The sequence below is a fragment of the Amblyomma americanum genome, unplaced genomic scaffold (assembly GCF_052857255.1).
Source record: "Amblyomma americanum isolate KBUSLIRL-KWMA unplaced genomic scaffold, ASM5285725v1 scaffold_21, whole genome shotgun sequence".
Classification (NCBI taxonomy): domain Eukaryota; kingdom Metazoa; phylum Arthropoda; class Arachnida; order Ixodida; family Ixodidae; genus Amblyomma; species Amblyomma americanum.
In genome coordinates, this window is record NW_027526493.1 from 1066382 (window position 1) to 1082506 (window position 16125).

Below are 16125 nucleotides of genomic sequence, written 5' to 3' on the forward strand. Positions count from 1 at the left end.
AGAAAAAGTTTACACCTTTCTCTCGTATACTCTTCGACAACTTGTAAAATCGTTGCTCGTGAATCTTGCTAGTTTCGATTTAAAACAATGTATTCCGTTGTTTTGAGCCGGAATACAAGTTTTCGCGCAGTTCTGAGAGAAAAAGTTCACACCTTTCTCTCGTCTACTCTTCGACGACTTGTAAAATCGATGCTCTTGAATCTTGCTAATTTCGATCTAAAACGATGTATTCCGTTGTTTTGAGCCGGAATACGAGTTTTCGTGCAGTTCTGAGAGAAAAAGTTTACACCTTTCTCTTGTCTACTCTTCGACGACTGGTAAAATCGATGCTCGTGAATCTTGCTAGTTTCGACCTAAAACGATGTATCCCGTTTTTTTGAGCCAGATTAAAAGTTTTGGCGCAGTTCTGAGAGAAAGAGTTTACACCTTTCTCTCGTCTACTCTTCGACGACTTGTAAAATCAATGCTCGTATATCTTGCTAGTTTCGATCTACAACGATGTATCCCGTTGTTTTGAACTGGAATAGAAGTTTTCGCGCAGTTCTGAGAGAAAAAGTTTACGCCTTTCTCTCGTCTACTCTTCGAGGACTTGAAAAATTGATGCTCGTGAATCTTGCTAGTTTCGATCTAAAACGATGTATCCCTTTGGATTGAGCCGGAATAAAAGTTTTCGCGCAGTTCTGAGAGAAAAAGTTTACACCTTTCTCTCGTCTACTATTCGACGACTTGTAAAATCGATGCTCGTGAATATTGCTAGTTTCGATCTAAAACGATGTATCCCGTTGTTTTGAGCCGGAATACAAGTTTTCGCGCAGTTCTGAGAAAAAGTTTACACCTTTCTCTCGTATACTCTTCGACAACTTGTAAAATCGATGCTCGTGAATCTTGCTAGTTTCGATCTAAAACGATGTATCCCGTTTTTTTGAGCCGGATTAAAAGTTTTGGCGCAGTTCTGAGAGAAAGAGTTTACACCTTTCTCTCGTCTACTCTTCGACGACTTGTAAAATCAATGCTCGTATATCTTGCTAGTTTCGATCTACAACGATGTATCCCGTTGTTTTGAACTGGAATAGAAGTTTTCGCGCAGTTCTGAGAGAAAAAGTTTACGCCTTTCTCTCGTCTACTCTTCGAGGACTTGAAAAATTGATGCTCGTGAATCTTGCTAGTTTCGATCTAAAACGATGTATCCCTTTGGATTGAGCCGGAATAAAAGTTTTCGCGCAGTTCTGAGAGAAAAAGTTTACACCTTTCTCTCGTCTACTATTCGACGACTTGTAAAATCGATGCTCGTGAATATTGCTAGTTTCGATCTAAAACGATGTATCCCGTTGTTTTGAGCCGGAATACAAGTTTTCGTGCAGTTCTGAGAGAAAAAGTTTACAACTTTCTCTCGTCTACTCTTCGACGACTTGTAAAATCGATGCTCGTGAATCTTGCTAGTTTCGATCTAAAACGATGTATCCCGTTTTTTTGAGCCGGATTAAAAGTTTTGGCGCAGTTCTGAGAGAAAGAGTTTACACCTTTCTCTCGTCTACTCTTCGACGACTTGTAAAATCAATGCTCGTATATCTTGCTAGTTTCGATCTACAACGACGTATCCCGTTGTTTTGAACTGGAATAGAAGTTTTCGCGCAGTTCTGAGAGAAAAAGTTTACGCCTTTCTCTCGTCTACTCTTCGAGGACTTGCAAAATCGATGCTCGTGAATCTTCCTAGTTTCGATCTAAAACGATGTATCCCGTTGTTTTGAGCCGGAATAAAAGTTTTCGCGCAGTTCTGAGAGAAAAAGTTTACACCTTTCTCTCGTCTACTATTCGACGACTTGTAAAATCGATGCTCGCGAATTTTGCTCGTTTCGATCTAAAACGATGTATCCCGTTGTTTTGAGCCGGAATACAAGTTTTCGTGCAGTTCTGAGAGAAAAAGTTTACAACTTTCTCTCGTCTACTCTTCGACGACTTGTAAAATCGATGCTCGTGAATCTTGCTAGTTTCGATCTAAAACGATGTATCTCGTTGTTTTGAGCCGCAATACAAGTTTTCGCGCAGTTCTGAGAGAAAAAGTTTACACCTTTCTCTCGTCTACTATTCGACGACTTGTAAAATCGATGCTCGTGAATATTGCTAGTTTCGACCTAAAACGATGTATCCCGTTGTTTTGAGCCGGAATACAAGTTTTCGCGCAGTTCTGAGAGAAAAAGTTTACACCTTTCTCTCGTGTACTCTTCGACGACTTGTAAAATCGATGCTCGTGAATCTTGCTAGTTTCGATCTAAAACGATGAATCCCGTTGTTTTGAGCCGGAATACAAGTTTTCGCGCAGTTCTGAGAGAGAAAGTTTACACCTTTCTCTCGTCTACTATTCGACGACTTGTAAAATCGATGCGCGTGAATCTTGCTAGTTTCGATCTAAAACGATGTATTCGGTTGTTTTGTGATGGAATACAAGTTTTCGCGCAGTTCTGAGAGAAAAAGTTTACACCTTTCTCTCGTCTACTCTTCGACGACTTGTAAAATCGATGCTCGTGAATCTTGCTGGTTTCGATATAAAACGATGTATTCTGTTGTTTTGAGACGGAATACAAGTTTTCGCGCAGTTCTGAGAAAAAGTTTACACCTTTCTCTCGTATACTCTTCGACAACTTGTAAAATCGTTGCTCGTGAATCTTGCTAGTTTCGATTTAAAACAATGTATTCCGTTGTTTTGAGCCGGAATACAAGTTTTCGCGCAGTTCTGAGAGAAAAAGTTCACACCTTTCTCTCGTCTACTCTTCGACGACTTGTAAAATCGATGCTCTTGAATCTTGCTAATTTCGATCTAAAACGATGTATTCCGTTGTTTTGAGCCGGAATACGAGTTTTCGTGCAGTTCTGAGAGAAAAAGTTCACACCTGTCTCTTGTCTACTCTTCGACGACTGGTAAAATCGATGCTCGTGAATCTTGCTAGTTTCGATCTAAAACGATGAATCCCGTTGTTTTGAGCCGGAATACAAGTTTTCGCGCAGTTCTGAGAGAGAAAGTTTACACCTTTCTCTCGTCTACTATTCGACGACTTGTAAAATCGATGCGCGTGAATCTTGCTAGTTTCGATCTAAAACGATGTATTCGGTTGTTTTGTGATGGAATACAAGTTTTCGCGCAGTTCTGAGAGAAAAAGTTTACACCTTTCTCTCGTCTACTCTTCGACGACTTGTAAAATCGATGCTCGTGAATCTTGCTGGTTTCGATATAAAACGATATATTCTGTTGTTTTGAGACGGAATACAAGTTTTCGCGCAGTTCTGAGAGAAAAAGTTTACACCTTTCTCTCGTATACTCTTCGACAACTTGTAAAATCGTTGCTCGTGAATCTTGCTAGTTTCGATTTAAAACAATGTATTCCGTTGTTTTGAGCCGGAATACAAGTTTTCGCGCAGTTCTGAGAGAAAAAGTTCACACCTTTCTCTCGTCTACTCTTCGACGACTTGTAAAATCGATGTTCTTGAATCTTGCTAATTTCGATCTAAAACGATGTATTCCGTTGTTTTGAGCCGGAATACGAGTTTTCGTGCAGTTCTGAGAGAAAAAGTTTACACCTTTCTCTTGTCTACTCTTCGACGACTGGTAAAATCGATGCTCGTGAATCTTGCTAGTTTCGACCTAAAACGATGTATCCCGTTTTTTTGAGCCGGATTAAAAGTTTTGGCGCAGTTCTGAGAGAAAGAGTTTACACCTTTCTCTCGTCTACTCTTCGACGACTTGTAAAATCAATGCTCGTATATCTTGCTAGTTTCGATCTACAACGATGTATCCCGTTGTTTTGAACTGGAATAGAAGTTTTCGCGCAGTTCTGAGAGAAAAAGTTTACGCCTTTCTCTCGTCTACTCTTCGAGGACTTGAAAAATTGATGCTCGTGAATCTTGCTAGTTTCGATCTAAAACGATGTATCCCTTTGGATTGAGCCGGAATAAAAGTTTTCGCGCAGTTCTGAGAGAAAAAGTTTACACCTTTCTCTCGTCTACTATTCGACGACTTGTAAAATCGATGCTCGTGAATATTGCTAGTTTCGATCTAAAACGATGTATCCCGTTGTTTTGAGCCGGAATACAAGTTTTCGTGCAGTTCTGAGAGAAAAAGTTTACAACTTTCTCTCGTCTACTCTTCGACGACTTGTAAAATCGATGCTCGTGAATCTTGCTAGTTTCGATCTAAAACGATGTATCCCGTTTTTTTGAGCCGGATTAAAAGTTTTGGCGCAGTTCTGAGAGAAAGAGTTTACACCTTTCTCTCGTCTACTCTTCGACGACTTGTAAAATCAATGCTCGTATATCTTGCTAGTTTCGATCTACAACGACGTATCCCTTTGGATTGAGCCGGAATAAAAGTTTTCGCGCAGTTCTGAGAGAAAAAGTTTACACCTTTCTCTCGTCTACTATTCGACGACTTGTAAAATCGATGCTCGTGAATATTGCTAGTTTCGATCTAAAACGATGTATCCCGTTGTTTTGAGCCGGAATACAAGTTTTCGTGCAGTTCTGAGAGAAAAAGTTTACAACTTTCTCTCGTCTACTCTTCGACGACTTGTAAAATCGATGCTCGTGAATCTTGCTAGTTTCGATCTAAAACGATGTATCCCGTTTTTTTGAGCCGGATTAAAAGTTTTGGCGCAGTTCTGAGAGAAAGAGTTTACACCTTTCTCTCGTCTACTCTTCGACGACTTGTAAAATCAATGCTCGTATATCTTGCTAGTTTCGATCTACAACGACGTATCCCGTTGTTTTGAACTGGAATAGAAGTTTTCGCGCAGTTCTGAGAGAAAAAGTTTACGCCTTTCTCTCGTCTACTCTTCGAGGACTTGCAAAATCGATGCTCGTGAATCTTTCTAGTTTCGATCTAAAACGATGTATCCCGTTGTTTTGAGCCGGAATAAAAGTTTTCGCGCAGTTCTGAGAGAAAAAGTTTACACCTTTCTCTCGTCTACTATTCGACGACTTGTAAAATCGATGCTCGCGAATTTTGCTCGTTTCGATCTAAAACGATGTATCCCGTTGTTTTGAACCGGAATACAAGTTTTCGTGCAGTTCTGAGAGAAAAAGTTTACAACTTTCTCTCGTCTACTCTTCGACGACTTGTAAAATCGATGCTCGTGAATCTTGCTAGTTTCGATCTAAAACGATGTATCTCGTTGTTTTGAGCCGCAATACAAGTTTTCGCGCAGTTCTGAGAGAAAAAGTTTACACCTTTCTCTCGTCTACTATTCGACGACTTGTAAAATCGATGCTCGTGAATATTGCTAGTTTCGACCTAAAACGATGTATCCCGTTGTTTTGAGCCGGAATACAAGTTTTCGCGCAGTTCTGAGAGAAAAAGTTTACACCTTTCTCTCGTGTACTCTTCGACGACTTGTAAAATCGATGCTCGTGAATCTTGCTAGTTTCGATCTAAAACGATGAATCCCGTTGTTTTGAGCCGGAATACAAGTTTTCGCGCAGTTCTGAGAGAGAAAGTTTACACCTTTCTCTCGTCTACTATTCGACGACTTGTAAAATCGATGCGCGTGAATCTTGCTAGTTTCGATCTAAAACGATGTATTCGGTTGTTTTGTGATGGAATACAAGTTTTCGCGCAGTTCTGAGAGAAAAAGTTTACACCTTTCTCTCGTCTACTCTTCGACGACTTGTAAAATCGATGCTCGTGAATCTTGCTGGTTTCGATATAAAACGATGTATTCTGTTGTTTTGAGACGGAATACAAGTTTTCGCGCAGTTCTGAGAAAAAGTTTACACCTTTCTCTCGTATACACTTCGACAACTTGTAAAATCGTTGCTCGTGAATCTTGCTAGTTTCGATTTAAAACAATGTATTCCGTTGTTTTGAGCCGGAATACAAGTTTTCGCGCAGTTCTGAGAGAAAAAGTTCACACCTTTCTCTCGTCTACTCTTCGACGACTTGTAAAATCGATGCTCTTGAATCTTGCTAATTTCGATCTAAAACGATGTATTCCGTTGTTTTGAGCCGGAATACGAGTTTTCGTGCAGTTCTGAGAGAAAAAGTTTACACCTTTCTCTTGTCTACTCTTCGACGACTGGTAAAATCGATGCTCGTGAATCTTGCTAGTTTCGACCTAAAACGATGTATCGCGTTGTTTTGAGCCGGAATACAAGTTTTCGCGCAGTTCTGAGAGAAAAAGTTTACACCTTTCTCTCGTCTACTCTTCGAAGACTTGTAAAATCGATGCTCGTGAATCTTGCTAGTTTCGATCTAAAACGATGTATCCCGTTTTTTTGAGCCGGATTAAAAGTTTTGGCGCAGTTCTGAGAGAAAGAGTTTACACCTTTCTCTCGTCTACTCTTCGACGACTTGTAAAATCAATGCTCGTATATCTTGCTAGTTTCGATCTACAACGATGTATCCCGTTGTTTTGAACTGGAATAGAAGTTTTCGCGCAGTTCTGAGAGAAAAAGTTTACGCCTTTCTCTCGTCTACTCTTCGAGGACTTGAAAAATTGATGCTCGTGAATCTTGCTAGTTTCGATCTAAAACGATGTATCCCTTTGGATTGAGCCGGAATAAAAGTTTTCGCGCAGTTCTGAGAGAAAAAGTTTACACCTTTCTCTCGTCTACTATTCGACGACTTGTAAAATCGATGCTCGTGAATATTGCTAGTTTCGACCTAAAACGATGTATCCCGTTGTTTTGAGCCGGAATACAAGTTTTCGCGCAGTTCTGAGAGAAAAAGTTTACACCTTTCTCTCGTGTACTCTTTGACGACTTGTAAAATCGATGCTCGCGAATTTTGCTCGTTTCGATCTAAAACGATGTATCCCGTAGTTTTGAGCCGGAATACAAGTTTTCGTGCAGTTCTGAGAGAAAAAGTTTACAACTTTCTCTCGTCTACTCTTCGACGACTTGTAAAATCGATGCTCGTGAATATTGCTAGTTTCGACCTAAAACGATGTATCCCGTTGTTTTGAGCCGGAATACAAGTTTTGGCGCAGTTCTGAGAGAAAAAGTTTACACCTTTTTCTCGTCTACTCTTCGACGACTTGTAAAATCGTTGCTCGTGAATCTTGCTAGTTTCGATTTAAAACGATGTATTCCGTTGTTTTGAGCCGGAATACAAGTTTTCGCGCAGTTCTGAGAGAAAAAGTTCACACCTTTCCCTCGTCTACTCTTCGACGACTTGTAAAATCGATGCTCGTGAATCTTGCTAATTTCAATCTAAAACGATGTATTCCGTTGTTTTGAGCCGGAATACGAGTTTTCGTGCAGTTCTGAGAGAAAAAGTTTACACCTTTCTCTCGTCTACTCTTCGACGACTTGTAAAATCGATGCTCGTGAATCTTGCTAATTTCGATCTAAAACGATGTATTCCGTTGTTTTGAGCCGGAATACGAGTTTTCGCGCAGTTCTGAGAGAAAAAGTTTACGCCTTTCTCTCGTCTACTCTTCGAGGACTTGAAAAATCGATGCTCGTGAATCTTGCTAGTTTCGATCTAAAACGATGTATCCCGTTGGATTGAGCCGGAATAAAAATTTTCGCGCAGTTCTGAGAGAAAAAGTTTACACCTTTCTCTCGTCTACTATTCGACGACTTGTAAAATCGATGCTCGTGAATATTGCTAGTTTCGACCTAAAACGATGTATCCCGTTGTTTTGAGCCGGAATACAAGTTTTCGCGCAGTTCTGAGAGAAAAAGTTTACACCTTTCTCTCGTGTACTCTTTGACGACTTGTAAAATCGATGCTCGCGAATTTTGCTCGTTTCGATCTAAAACGATGTATCCCGTTGTTTTGAGCCGGAATACAAGTTTTCGTGCAGTTCTGAGAGAAAAAGTTTACAACTTTCTCTCGTCTACTCTTCGACGACTTGTAAAATTGATGCCCGTGAATCTTGCTAGTTTCGATCTAAAACGATGTATCTCGTTGTTTTGAGCCGCAATACAAGTTTTCGCGCAGCTCTGAGAGAAAAAGTTTACACCTTTCTCTCGTCTACTCTTCGAAGACTTGTAAAATCGATGCTCGTGAATCTTGCTAGTTTCGATCTAAAACGATGTATCCCGTTTTTTTAGCCGGAATACAAGTTTTGGCGCAGTTCTGAGAGAAAAAGTTTACACCTTTCTGTCGTCTACTCTTCGACGACTTGTAAAATCAATGCTCGAATATCTTGCTAGTTTCGATCTACAACGATGTATCCAGTTGTTTTGAGCTGGAATAGAAGTTTTCGCGCAGTTCTGAGAGAAAAAGTTTACGCCTTTCTCTCGTCTACTCTTCGAGGACTTGCAAAATCGATGCTCGTGAATCTTCCTAGTTTCGATCTAAAACGATGTATCCCGTTGTTTTGACCCGGAATAAAAGTTTTCGCGCAGTTCTGAGAGAAAAAGTTTACACCTTTCTCTCGTCTACTATTCGACGACTTGTAAAATCGATGCTCGCGAATTTTGCTCGTTTCGATCTAAAACGATGTATCCCGTTGTTTTGAGTCGGAATACAAGTTTTCGTGCAGTTCTGAGAGAAAAAGTTTACAACTTTCTCTCGTCTACTCTTCGACGACACTTAAAATCGATGCTCGTGAATCTTGCTAGTTTCAATCTAAAACGATGTATCTCGTTGTTTTGAGCCCCAATACAAGTTTTCGCGCAGTTCTGAGAGAAAAAGTTTACACCTTTCTCTCGTCTACTATTCGACGACTTGTAAAATCGATGCTCGTGAATATTGCTAGTTTCGACCTAAAACGATGTATCCCGTTGTTTTGAGCCGGAATACAAGTTTTCGCGCAGTTCTGAGAGAAAAAGTTTACACCTTTCTCTCGTGTACTCTTTGACGACTTGTAAAATCGATGCTCGCGAATTTTGCTCGTTTCGATCTAAAACGATGTATCCCGTTGTTTTGAGCCGGAATACAAGTTTTCGTGCAGTTCTGAGAAAAAAAGTTTACAACTTTCTCTCGTCTACTCTTCGACGACTTGTAAAATCGATGCTCGTGAATATTGCTAGTTTCGACCTAAAACGAATATCCCGTTGTTTTGAGCCGGAATACAAGTTTTGGCGCAGTTCTGAGAGAAAAAGTTTACACCTTTCTCTCGTCTACTCTTCGACGACTTGTAAAATCGTTGCTCGTGAATCTTGCTAGTTTCGATTTAAAACGATGTATTCCGTTGTTTTGAGCCGGAATACAAGTTTTCGCGCAGTTCTGAGAGAAAAAGTTCACACCTTTCTCTCGTCTACTCTTCGACGACTTGTAAAATCGATGCTCGTGAATCTTGCTAATTTCGATTTAAAACGATGTATTCCGTTGTTTTGAGCCGGAATACGAGTTTTCGTGCAGTTCTGAGAGAAAAAGTTTACACCTTTCTCTCGTCTACTCTTCGACGACTTGTAAAATCGATGCTCGTGAATCTTGCTAATTTCGATCTAAAACGATGTATTCCGTTGTTTTGAGCCGGAATACGAGTTTTCGCGCAGTTCTGAGAGAAAAAGTTTACGCCTTTCTCTCGTCTACTCTTCGAGGACTTGAAAAATCGATGCTCGTGAATCTTGCTAGTTTGGATCTAAAACGATGTATCTGTGACGTAGTGCAAGTCATGCACACGCGCCTAGCCGGACAGAAGCAGCCCCCATTTCTGTTATCTAACCGCTTGCCTATATAACCGCTCGCCTTCTTCAATAAAGCGTCATTCATGCACCATGCTTCGTCGTGTCCACATGGTGTCAGAAGTGGCCGGTTAGCGATCGCGCAACGCAACCGGGCAACGTAACCGACGGCAGAAGCACGGCAATCCGGGAGGCCCGGGTAATTTCATCGGACCAGAGCCATGACAGACGCCGAGCAGCACCGCGCCCAGCCTGCCGCCCCCGTCACTTCGCTGCTGCCACCACCGAAGGCCCTGGATACAACGGGAGATGTCTGGCATAGCTGGGAAGCATGGAAGCAAGAGTTCGAGCTCTTCTCAACTGCAACCTACCTGGACCAACAACCGAAAGAGGTACAGGGAGCCACTTTTCTCATCAGTATTGGAGAAGACGCACGCAAAACGTACAGCACTTTCGTATTTGATGCTGGAGAGGATAAAAGCGACATTGCTGTACTGAAGCGAAAGTTTGAAGCGTTCTGCAAACCAGCACTAAACCTAGCTTATCACGAGTTTCGATTTGGAAAGCGTGACCAGAAGGAAGATGATCATTTTAACGATTGGTTAACGGAGCTGCGTGTACTAGCAAAAAGCTGTGAATTCGGTGAGCTGGAAGAACGCATGCTAAGAAGCAGAATCATTCTGGGAATGAGAGACAAGAAGCTTCAAGAAACGCTTCTTTCTGAAAATGCTTCCTTGGCCAAAACTGTTGAAATGTGTCGAGCTCGGGAACACGGCAAAGAGCAAAGTGAAGAAATACACTCCAGCAAGAACTGTCAAGTGGACGTCAATGCGGTCCTCCAAATGAAAAGTCGCTGTAACAAATGTGCTCGTGTTCACAACAGTGAAACATGCCCTGCAAAGGGACGCACGTGCTTAAAATGTGGCAAAAGAAATCATTTTGCAGCTGCGTGCAAAACGAAGAGCGCTAACCTCTGCGTGAAAGAGCAAAAAGTGGCGTCACTGGAAGCGAATTCAGACGGACAGGCAGATAATTTCTGGTTGCAAACTTTATCGCCAAGCAGCAAGAAAGACGACCGCTGGACTGCAATCGTGAAAATAGAAGAAACGCCCGTTGCCTGCAAGCTTGATACAGGAGCCAATTGCTCGGTCATATCACGCAGCCTGCTGCAGAAGATAACTCAAAAGCAACCCGAAAACTGCGCTGTCGTGCTGAACACATTTTTTGGCTTTCAGAAAAAAGCAACGAAACGTAGTCACCTTCATGTGACCGGACCCGAGGGAACATTTGAAACGACATTCTTCGTAATGGAAGACGACATACCCGTGACTCTTAGCGGCTCAGTTGCCGAGAAGCTAGGCTTGATTCGCCGAATTGCTTCACTGGAGCACCAAGAGCTGTACGACGTAGTCAAGCCGTATGAAGACGTCTTCTCCGGATTAGGCGAGCTCAAGGGTGTCGTCTACCACTTGAAGCTCAAGCCAGGTTCCCAAGGAGTGGTCAAAGCAACACGCCGGATTCCGTTCGCACTCGAGGACAGAGTAAAAGCGGAACTGGACCGCATGGAAGCAGCCGGTGTAGTTTCCAAGGTGACCGAGCCAACCGAGTGGTCCAGCCACATGGTTACCGTCATAAAGAACGACAAGGTACGCATATGTCTCGATCCATCTGATTTGAACAAAGCGCTGCTGAGGGAACATTATTCTATGCCAACGCTAGAAGACATTGCACCGTCTCTGTGTGGAGCACAATACTTTTCGACTTTGGATGCCGCTACGGGATTTTGGCAGATAAAACTGGATGAGGAAAGCTCCAGAATTTGCACAATGAGCACTCCGTACGGTCGTTACAGGTTCCTACGTATGCCTTTCGGCATTTCTTCGGCTCCCGAAATATTTCAGCGCGCCATGCACAAAGTATTAGAAGGTCTCACTGGCACAGCAGTCGACATTCTAGTCTGGGGTCGCACTAAAGAAGAGCATGACGCAAATCTTGTCAATGTGCTGACAAGATGTCAGGAGCACAACTTGAAATTGAACAAAACAAAGTGTAACTTCTTGCAGGAATCCGTCAAGTACCTAGGCCAGGTGTTGACGCGCGACGGGTTGAGCCTGGATCCAGGGAGACTGGAAGATATTTTCCACGTGCAGGCCCCTTGCAACCGGAAAGAGCTACAGACATTCTTGGGTATGGTGAACTTCGTTTCCCGCTTCATTCCTAATATGTCAACGCTCACAGCATCGCTCCGAGAACTTTTAAAAAAGAATGCTGCATGGGTTTGGGAAGACAGACATCAAAAAAGCTTTGAAGCACTGCGCGAAGCACTAGCAACGGCTCCCATATTGGCATATTACCAGAAGGGCAAACCAATCACCCTATCTGTAGACGCCAGCCAAAACGGAATTGGCGCTGTGATAATGCAGGATGGACACCCCTTAGCTTACTCATCTCGCTCGCTGACAGAAGCACAGCAAAGGTACGCGCAGATAGAGAAAGAGATGCTTGCAATCGTCCACGGCTGTGAAAAATTCAAGGACTACATTTTCGGGCAGCCTGAAGTCATTGTGGAATCTGATCACAAGCCGCTCGAAATGATTTTCAAGAAGCCATTATGCCAGTGCCCTCTCCGCCTGCAGCGTATGCGTCTAAACCTACAAAAATACCATATAAACGTCAAGTATACTCCGGGACAACAACTGTTCATCGCTGACGCGTTATCAAGTTTTCCTAATAAAGCACAGCTCGTAGAACATTGCGCGCATTTCCACGTTAACACTATCGCTTGTCTTCAAGCTTCAGACAGGCGCCTGGAGCAAGTTCTGCGGGAGACGGACCGTGACCCAAGCATGGTGAAACTTCGCCAGTATGCAAGCACAGCGTGGCCCATTGACAAGGCTGACGTCCCTACCGAGCTACGCAGCTACTGGAGCTTCCGCGACGAGCTGCATACTGATTCCGGCCTTGTGTTCTGGAGCAATCGCCTTATCATTCCTGCCAGACTGCGCAGTGAGGTACTGGCTTCTCTTCATGCCGCGCACACAGGAGCAGAAAAAATGAAGGCACGCGCCCGAACCGTTGTCTTCTGGCCAAGTATAAACAGCGATATTGAGGAAGTCGCTCAACGCTGTCAAACATGCCAAAAGTACAAATCAAGAAATGCGCGACTACCGCTGTTAAGTCACGAGATACCAACTCTGCCCTGGGAGTCAGTAGGAGCTGATATTTGTCATCACAACGGTGCCGAGTACTTAGTCGTTGTTGACTTCTACTCTTTCTTTTTTGAAATCAGGCTTGTGCAAGCGCCGTCAGCCAACAAGGTTATTGCAGCATGCAATGACATCTTCGCAACACATGGCTTCCCAAGGCGACTTTGCACAGACAACGGACCACCCTTCAGTAGCCAACAGTTCAAGGATTACGCCGATAAGATTGGCCTGCAACACGTCCGGTCTAGTCCGTACTATCCCCGCTCGAATGGAATGGCAGAAAGAGCAGTACAGGAAGCTAAGAAGCTGTTAAGGCGGTTTCCTTTCGGTAGCACTGAGTTTTGTGCCGCATTGCTTGAGTGTCGAAATTCACCTCGGGACTCTTCTCTGAAGTCCCCTGTGCAGAGGCTCATGGGCCGACAGACAAGAACGCTGCTTCCTGTACCAACTAGCCACCTACAGCCACAAACAGTGCCACCCAAGACCGTGCGACGAAGGCTAGAAGACATCAGGAGCAAGCAACGCTGCTTCTACAACAGAGGTACACGGCCTCTTCCAGAGCTTCGCACTGGCTCGACCGCAACTATGTACAATGTGCCCTCAAGATCATGGTCCCCTGTCACAGTCGTACAGCGGGCTGAGACTCCTCGTGCCTACATCGTCAAAACGGAAGAGGGTCAACAGTTTCAGCGCACAAGAGAACACCTCAATCCGGCTCCTCGTCCCTCGTCTCCAGACCACAAGACTCCCGCGCCGCTGCCAGCTGTGGGAGTCCCAGACACTACAGGGACATCCGAATCTACACAACTCCGCAGGAGTGAACGGAAGCGCCAACCACCACGAAGATACCCGGCGCCTGAGTTCTGAAACTCTACTTGATTCGACGAAAAAAAAAAGAGAGAGAGGGGAGATGTGACGTAGTGCAAGTCATGCACACGCGCCTAGCCGGACAGAAGCAGCCCCCATTTCTGTTATCTAACCGCTCGCCTTCTTCAATAAAGCGTCATTCATGCACCATGCTTCGTCGTGTCCACAGTATCCCGTTGGATTGAGCCGGAATAAAAGTTTTCGCGCAGTTCTGAGAGAAAAAGTTTACACCTTTCTCTCGTCTACTATTCGACGACTTGTAAAATCGATGCTCGTGAATATTGCTAGTTTCGACCTAAAACGATGTATCCCGTTGTTTTGAGCCGGAATACAAGTTTTCGCGCAGTTCTGAGAGAAAAAGTTTACACCTTTCTCTCGTGTACTCTTTGACGACTTGTAAAATCGATGCTCGCGAATTTTGCTCGTTTCGATCTAAAACGATGTATCCCGTTGTTTTGAGCCGGAATACAAGTTTTCGTGCAGTTCTGAGAGAAAAAGTTTACAACTTTCTCTCGTCTACTCTTCGACGACTTGTAAAATTGATGCTCGTGAATCTTGCTAGTTTCGATCTAAAACGATGTATCTCGTTGTTTTGAGCCGCAATACAAGTTTTCGCGCAGCTCTGAGAGAAAAAGTTTACACCTTTCTCTCGTCTACTCTTCGAAGACTTGTAAAATCGATGCTCGTGAATCTTGCTAGTTTCGATCTTAAACGATGTATCCCGTTGTTTTGAGCCGGAATACAAGTTTTCGTGCAGTTCTGAGAGAAAAAGTTTACAACTTTCTCTCGTCTACTCTTCGACGACTTGTAAAAGCGATGCTCGTGAATCTTGCTAGTTTCGATCTAAAACGATGTATCTCGTTGTTTCGAGCCGCAATACAAGTTTTCGCGCAGTTCTGAGAGAAAAAGTTTACACCCTTCTCTCGTCTACTCTTCGAAGACTTGTAAAATCGATGCTCGTGAATCTTGCTAGTTTCGATCTAAAACGATGTATCCCGTTTTTTTTTTAGCCGGAATACAAGTTTTGGCGCAGTTCTGAGAGAAAAAGTTTACACCTTTCTCTCGTCTACTCTTCGACGACTTGTAAACTCAATGCTCGTATATCTTGCTAGTTTCGATCTACAACGATGTATCCAGTTGTTTTGAGCTGGAATAGAAGTTTTCGCGCAGTTCTGAGAGAAAAAGTTTACACCTTTCTCTCGTCTACTATTCGACGACTTGTAAAATCGATGCTCGTGAATATTGCTAGTTTCGATCTAAAACGATGTATTCCGTTGTTTTAGGCCGGAATACAAGTTTTCGCGCAGTTCTGAGAGAAAAAGTTTACACCTTTCTCTCGTCCACTCTTCGACGACTCTTAAAATCGATGCTCGTGAATCTTGCTAGTTTCGACCTAAAACGATGTATCCCGTTGTTTTGAGCCGGAATACAAATTTTCGCGCAGTTCTGAGAGAAAAAGTTTACACCTTTCTCTCGTCTACTATTCGACCACTTGTAATATCGATGCTCGTGAATATTGCTAGTTTCGACTTAAAACGATGTATCCCGTTGTTTTGAGCCGGAATACAAGTTTTAGCGCAGTTCTGAGAGAAAAAGTTTACAGATTTCTCTCGTCTACTCTTCGACGACTTGTAAAATCAATGCTCGTATATCTTGCTAGTTTAGATCTACAACGATGTATCCCGTTGTTTTGAGCTGGAATAGAAGTTTTCGCGCAGTTCTGAGAGAAAATGTTTACACCTTTCTCTCGTCTACTATTCGACGACTTGTAAAATTGATGCTCGTGAATATTGCTAGTTTCGACCTAAAACGATGTATCCCGTTGTTTTGAGCCGGAATACAAGTTTTCACGCAGTTCTGAGAGAAAAAGTTTACACCTTTCTCTCGTCTACTCTTCGACGACTTGAAAAATCAATGCTCGTATATCTTGCTAGTTTCGATCTACAACGATGTATCCCGTTGTTTTGAGCTGGAATAGAAGTTTTCGCGCAGTTCTGAGAGAAAATGTTTACACCTTTCTCTCGTCTACTATTCGACGACTTGTAAAATCGATGCTCGTGAATATTGCTAGTTTCGACCTAAAACGATGTATCCCGTTGTTTTGAGCCGGAATACAAGTTTTCGCGCAGTTCTGAGAGAAAAAGTTTACATCTTTCTCTCGTGGACTCTCCGACGACTTGTAAAATCGATGCTCGTGAATCTTGCTAGTTACGATCTAAAACGATGTACCCCGTTGTTTTGAGCCGGAATACAAGTTTTCGTGCAGTTCTGAGTGAAAAAGTTTACACCTTTCTCTCGTCCACTCTTCGACGACTTGTAAAATCGATGCTCGTGAATCTTGCTATTTTCGACCTAAAACGATGTATCCCGTTGTTTTGAGCCGGAATACAAGTTTTCGCGCAGTTCTGAGAGAAAAAGTTTACACCTTCCTCTCGTCTACTATTCGACGACTTGTAAAATCGATGCTCGTGATTATTGCTAGTTT

General features: G+C 43.1%; 1 protein-coding gene across 1 annotated transcript; it reads left to right on the plus strand.

The window, feature by feature from the left end:
- The first annotated feature begins 9565 nt into the window (after positions 1-9565).
- Positions 9566-13825, plus strand: LOC144111977 (uncharacterized). The gene is made up of 3 exons (XM_077645065.1): positions 9566-9959; positions 13167-13456; positions 13810-13825. Exons 1-3 carry the CDS (start codon positions 9789-9791, stop codon positions 13823-13825), a joined length of 477 nt encoding a protein of 158 aa, XP_077501191.1. The 5' UTR covers positions 9566-9788.
- The last annotated feature ends 2300 nt before the right edge of the window (positions 13826-16125 follow it).

What these genes read in the sequence shown, in the direction of transcription:
- LOC144111977 (XM_077645065.1), top strand. Translation starts at nt 9,789, where the DNA reads ATGACAGACGCCGAGCAGCACCGCGCCCAGCCTGCCGCCCCCGTCACT. An exon ending in TGGACCAACAACCGAAAGAG is followed by an intron (nt 9,960 to 13,166) that starts GTACAGGGAGCC and finishes TCTTCTCTGAAG; the next exon opens with TCCCCTGTGCAGAGGCTCAT.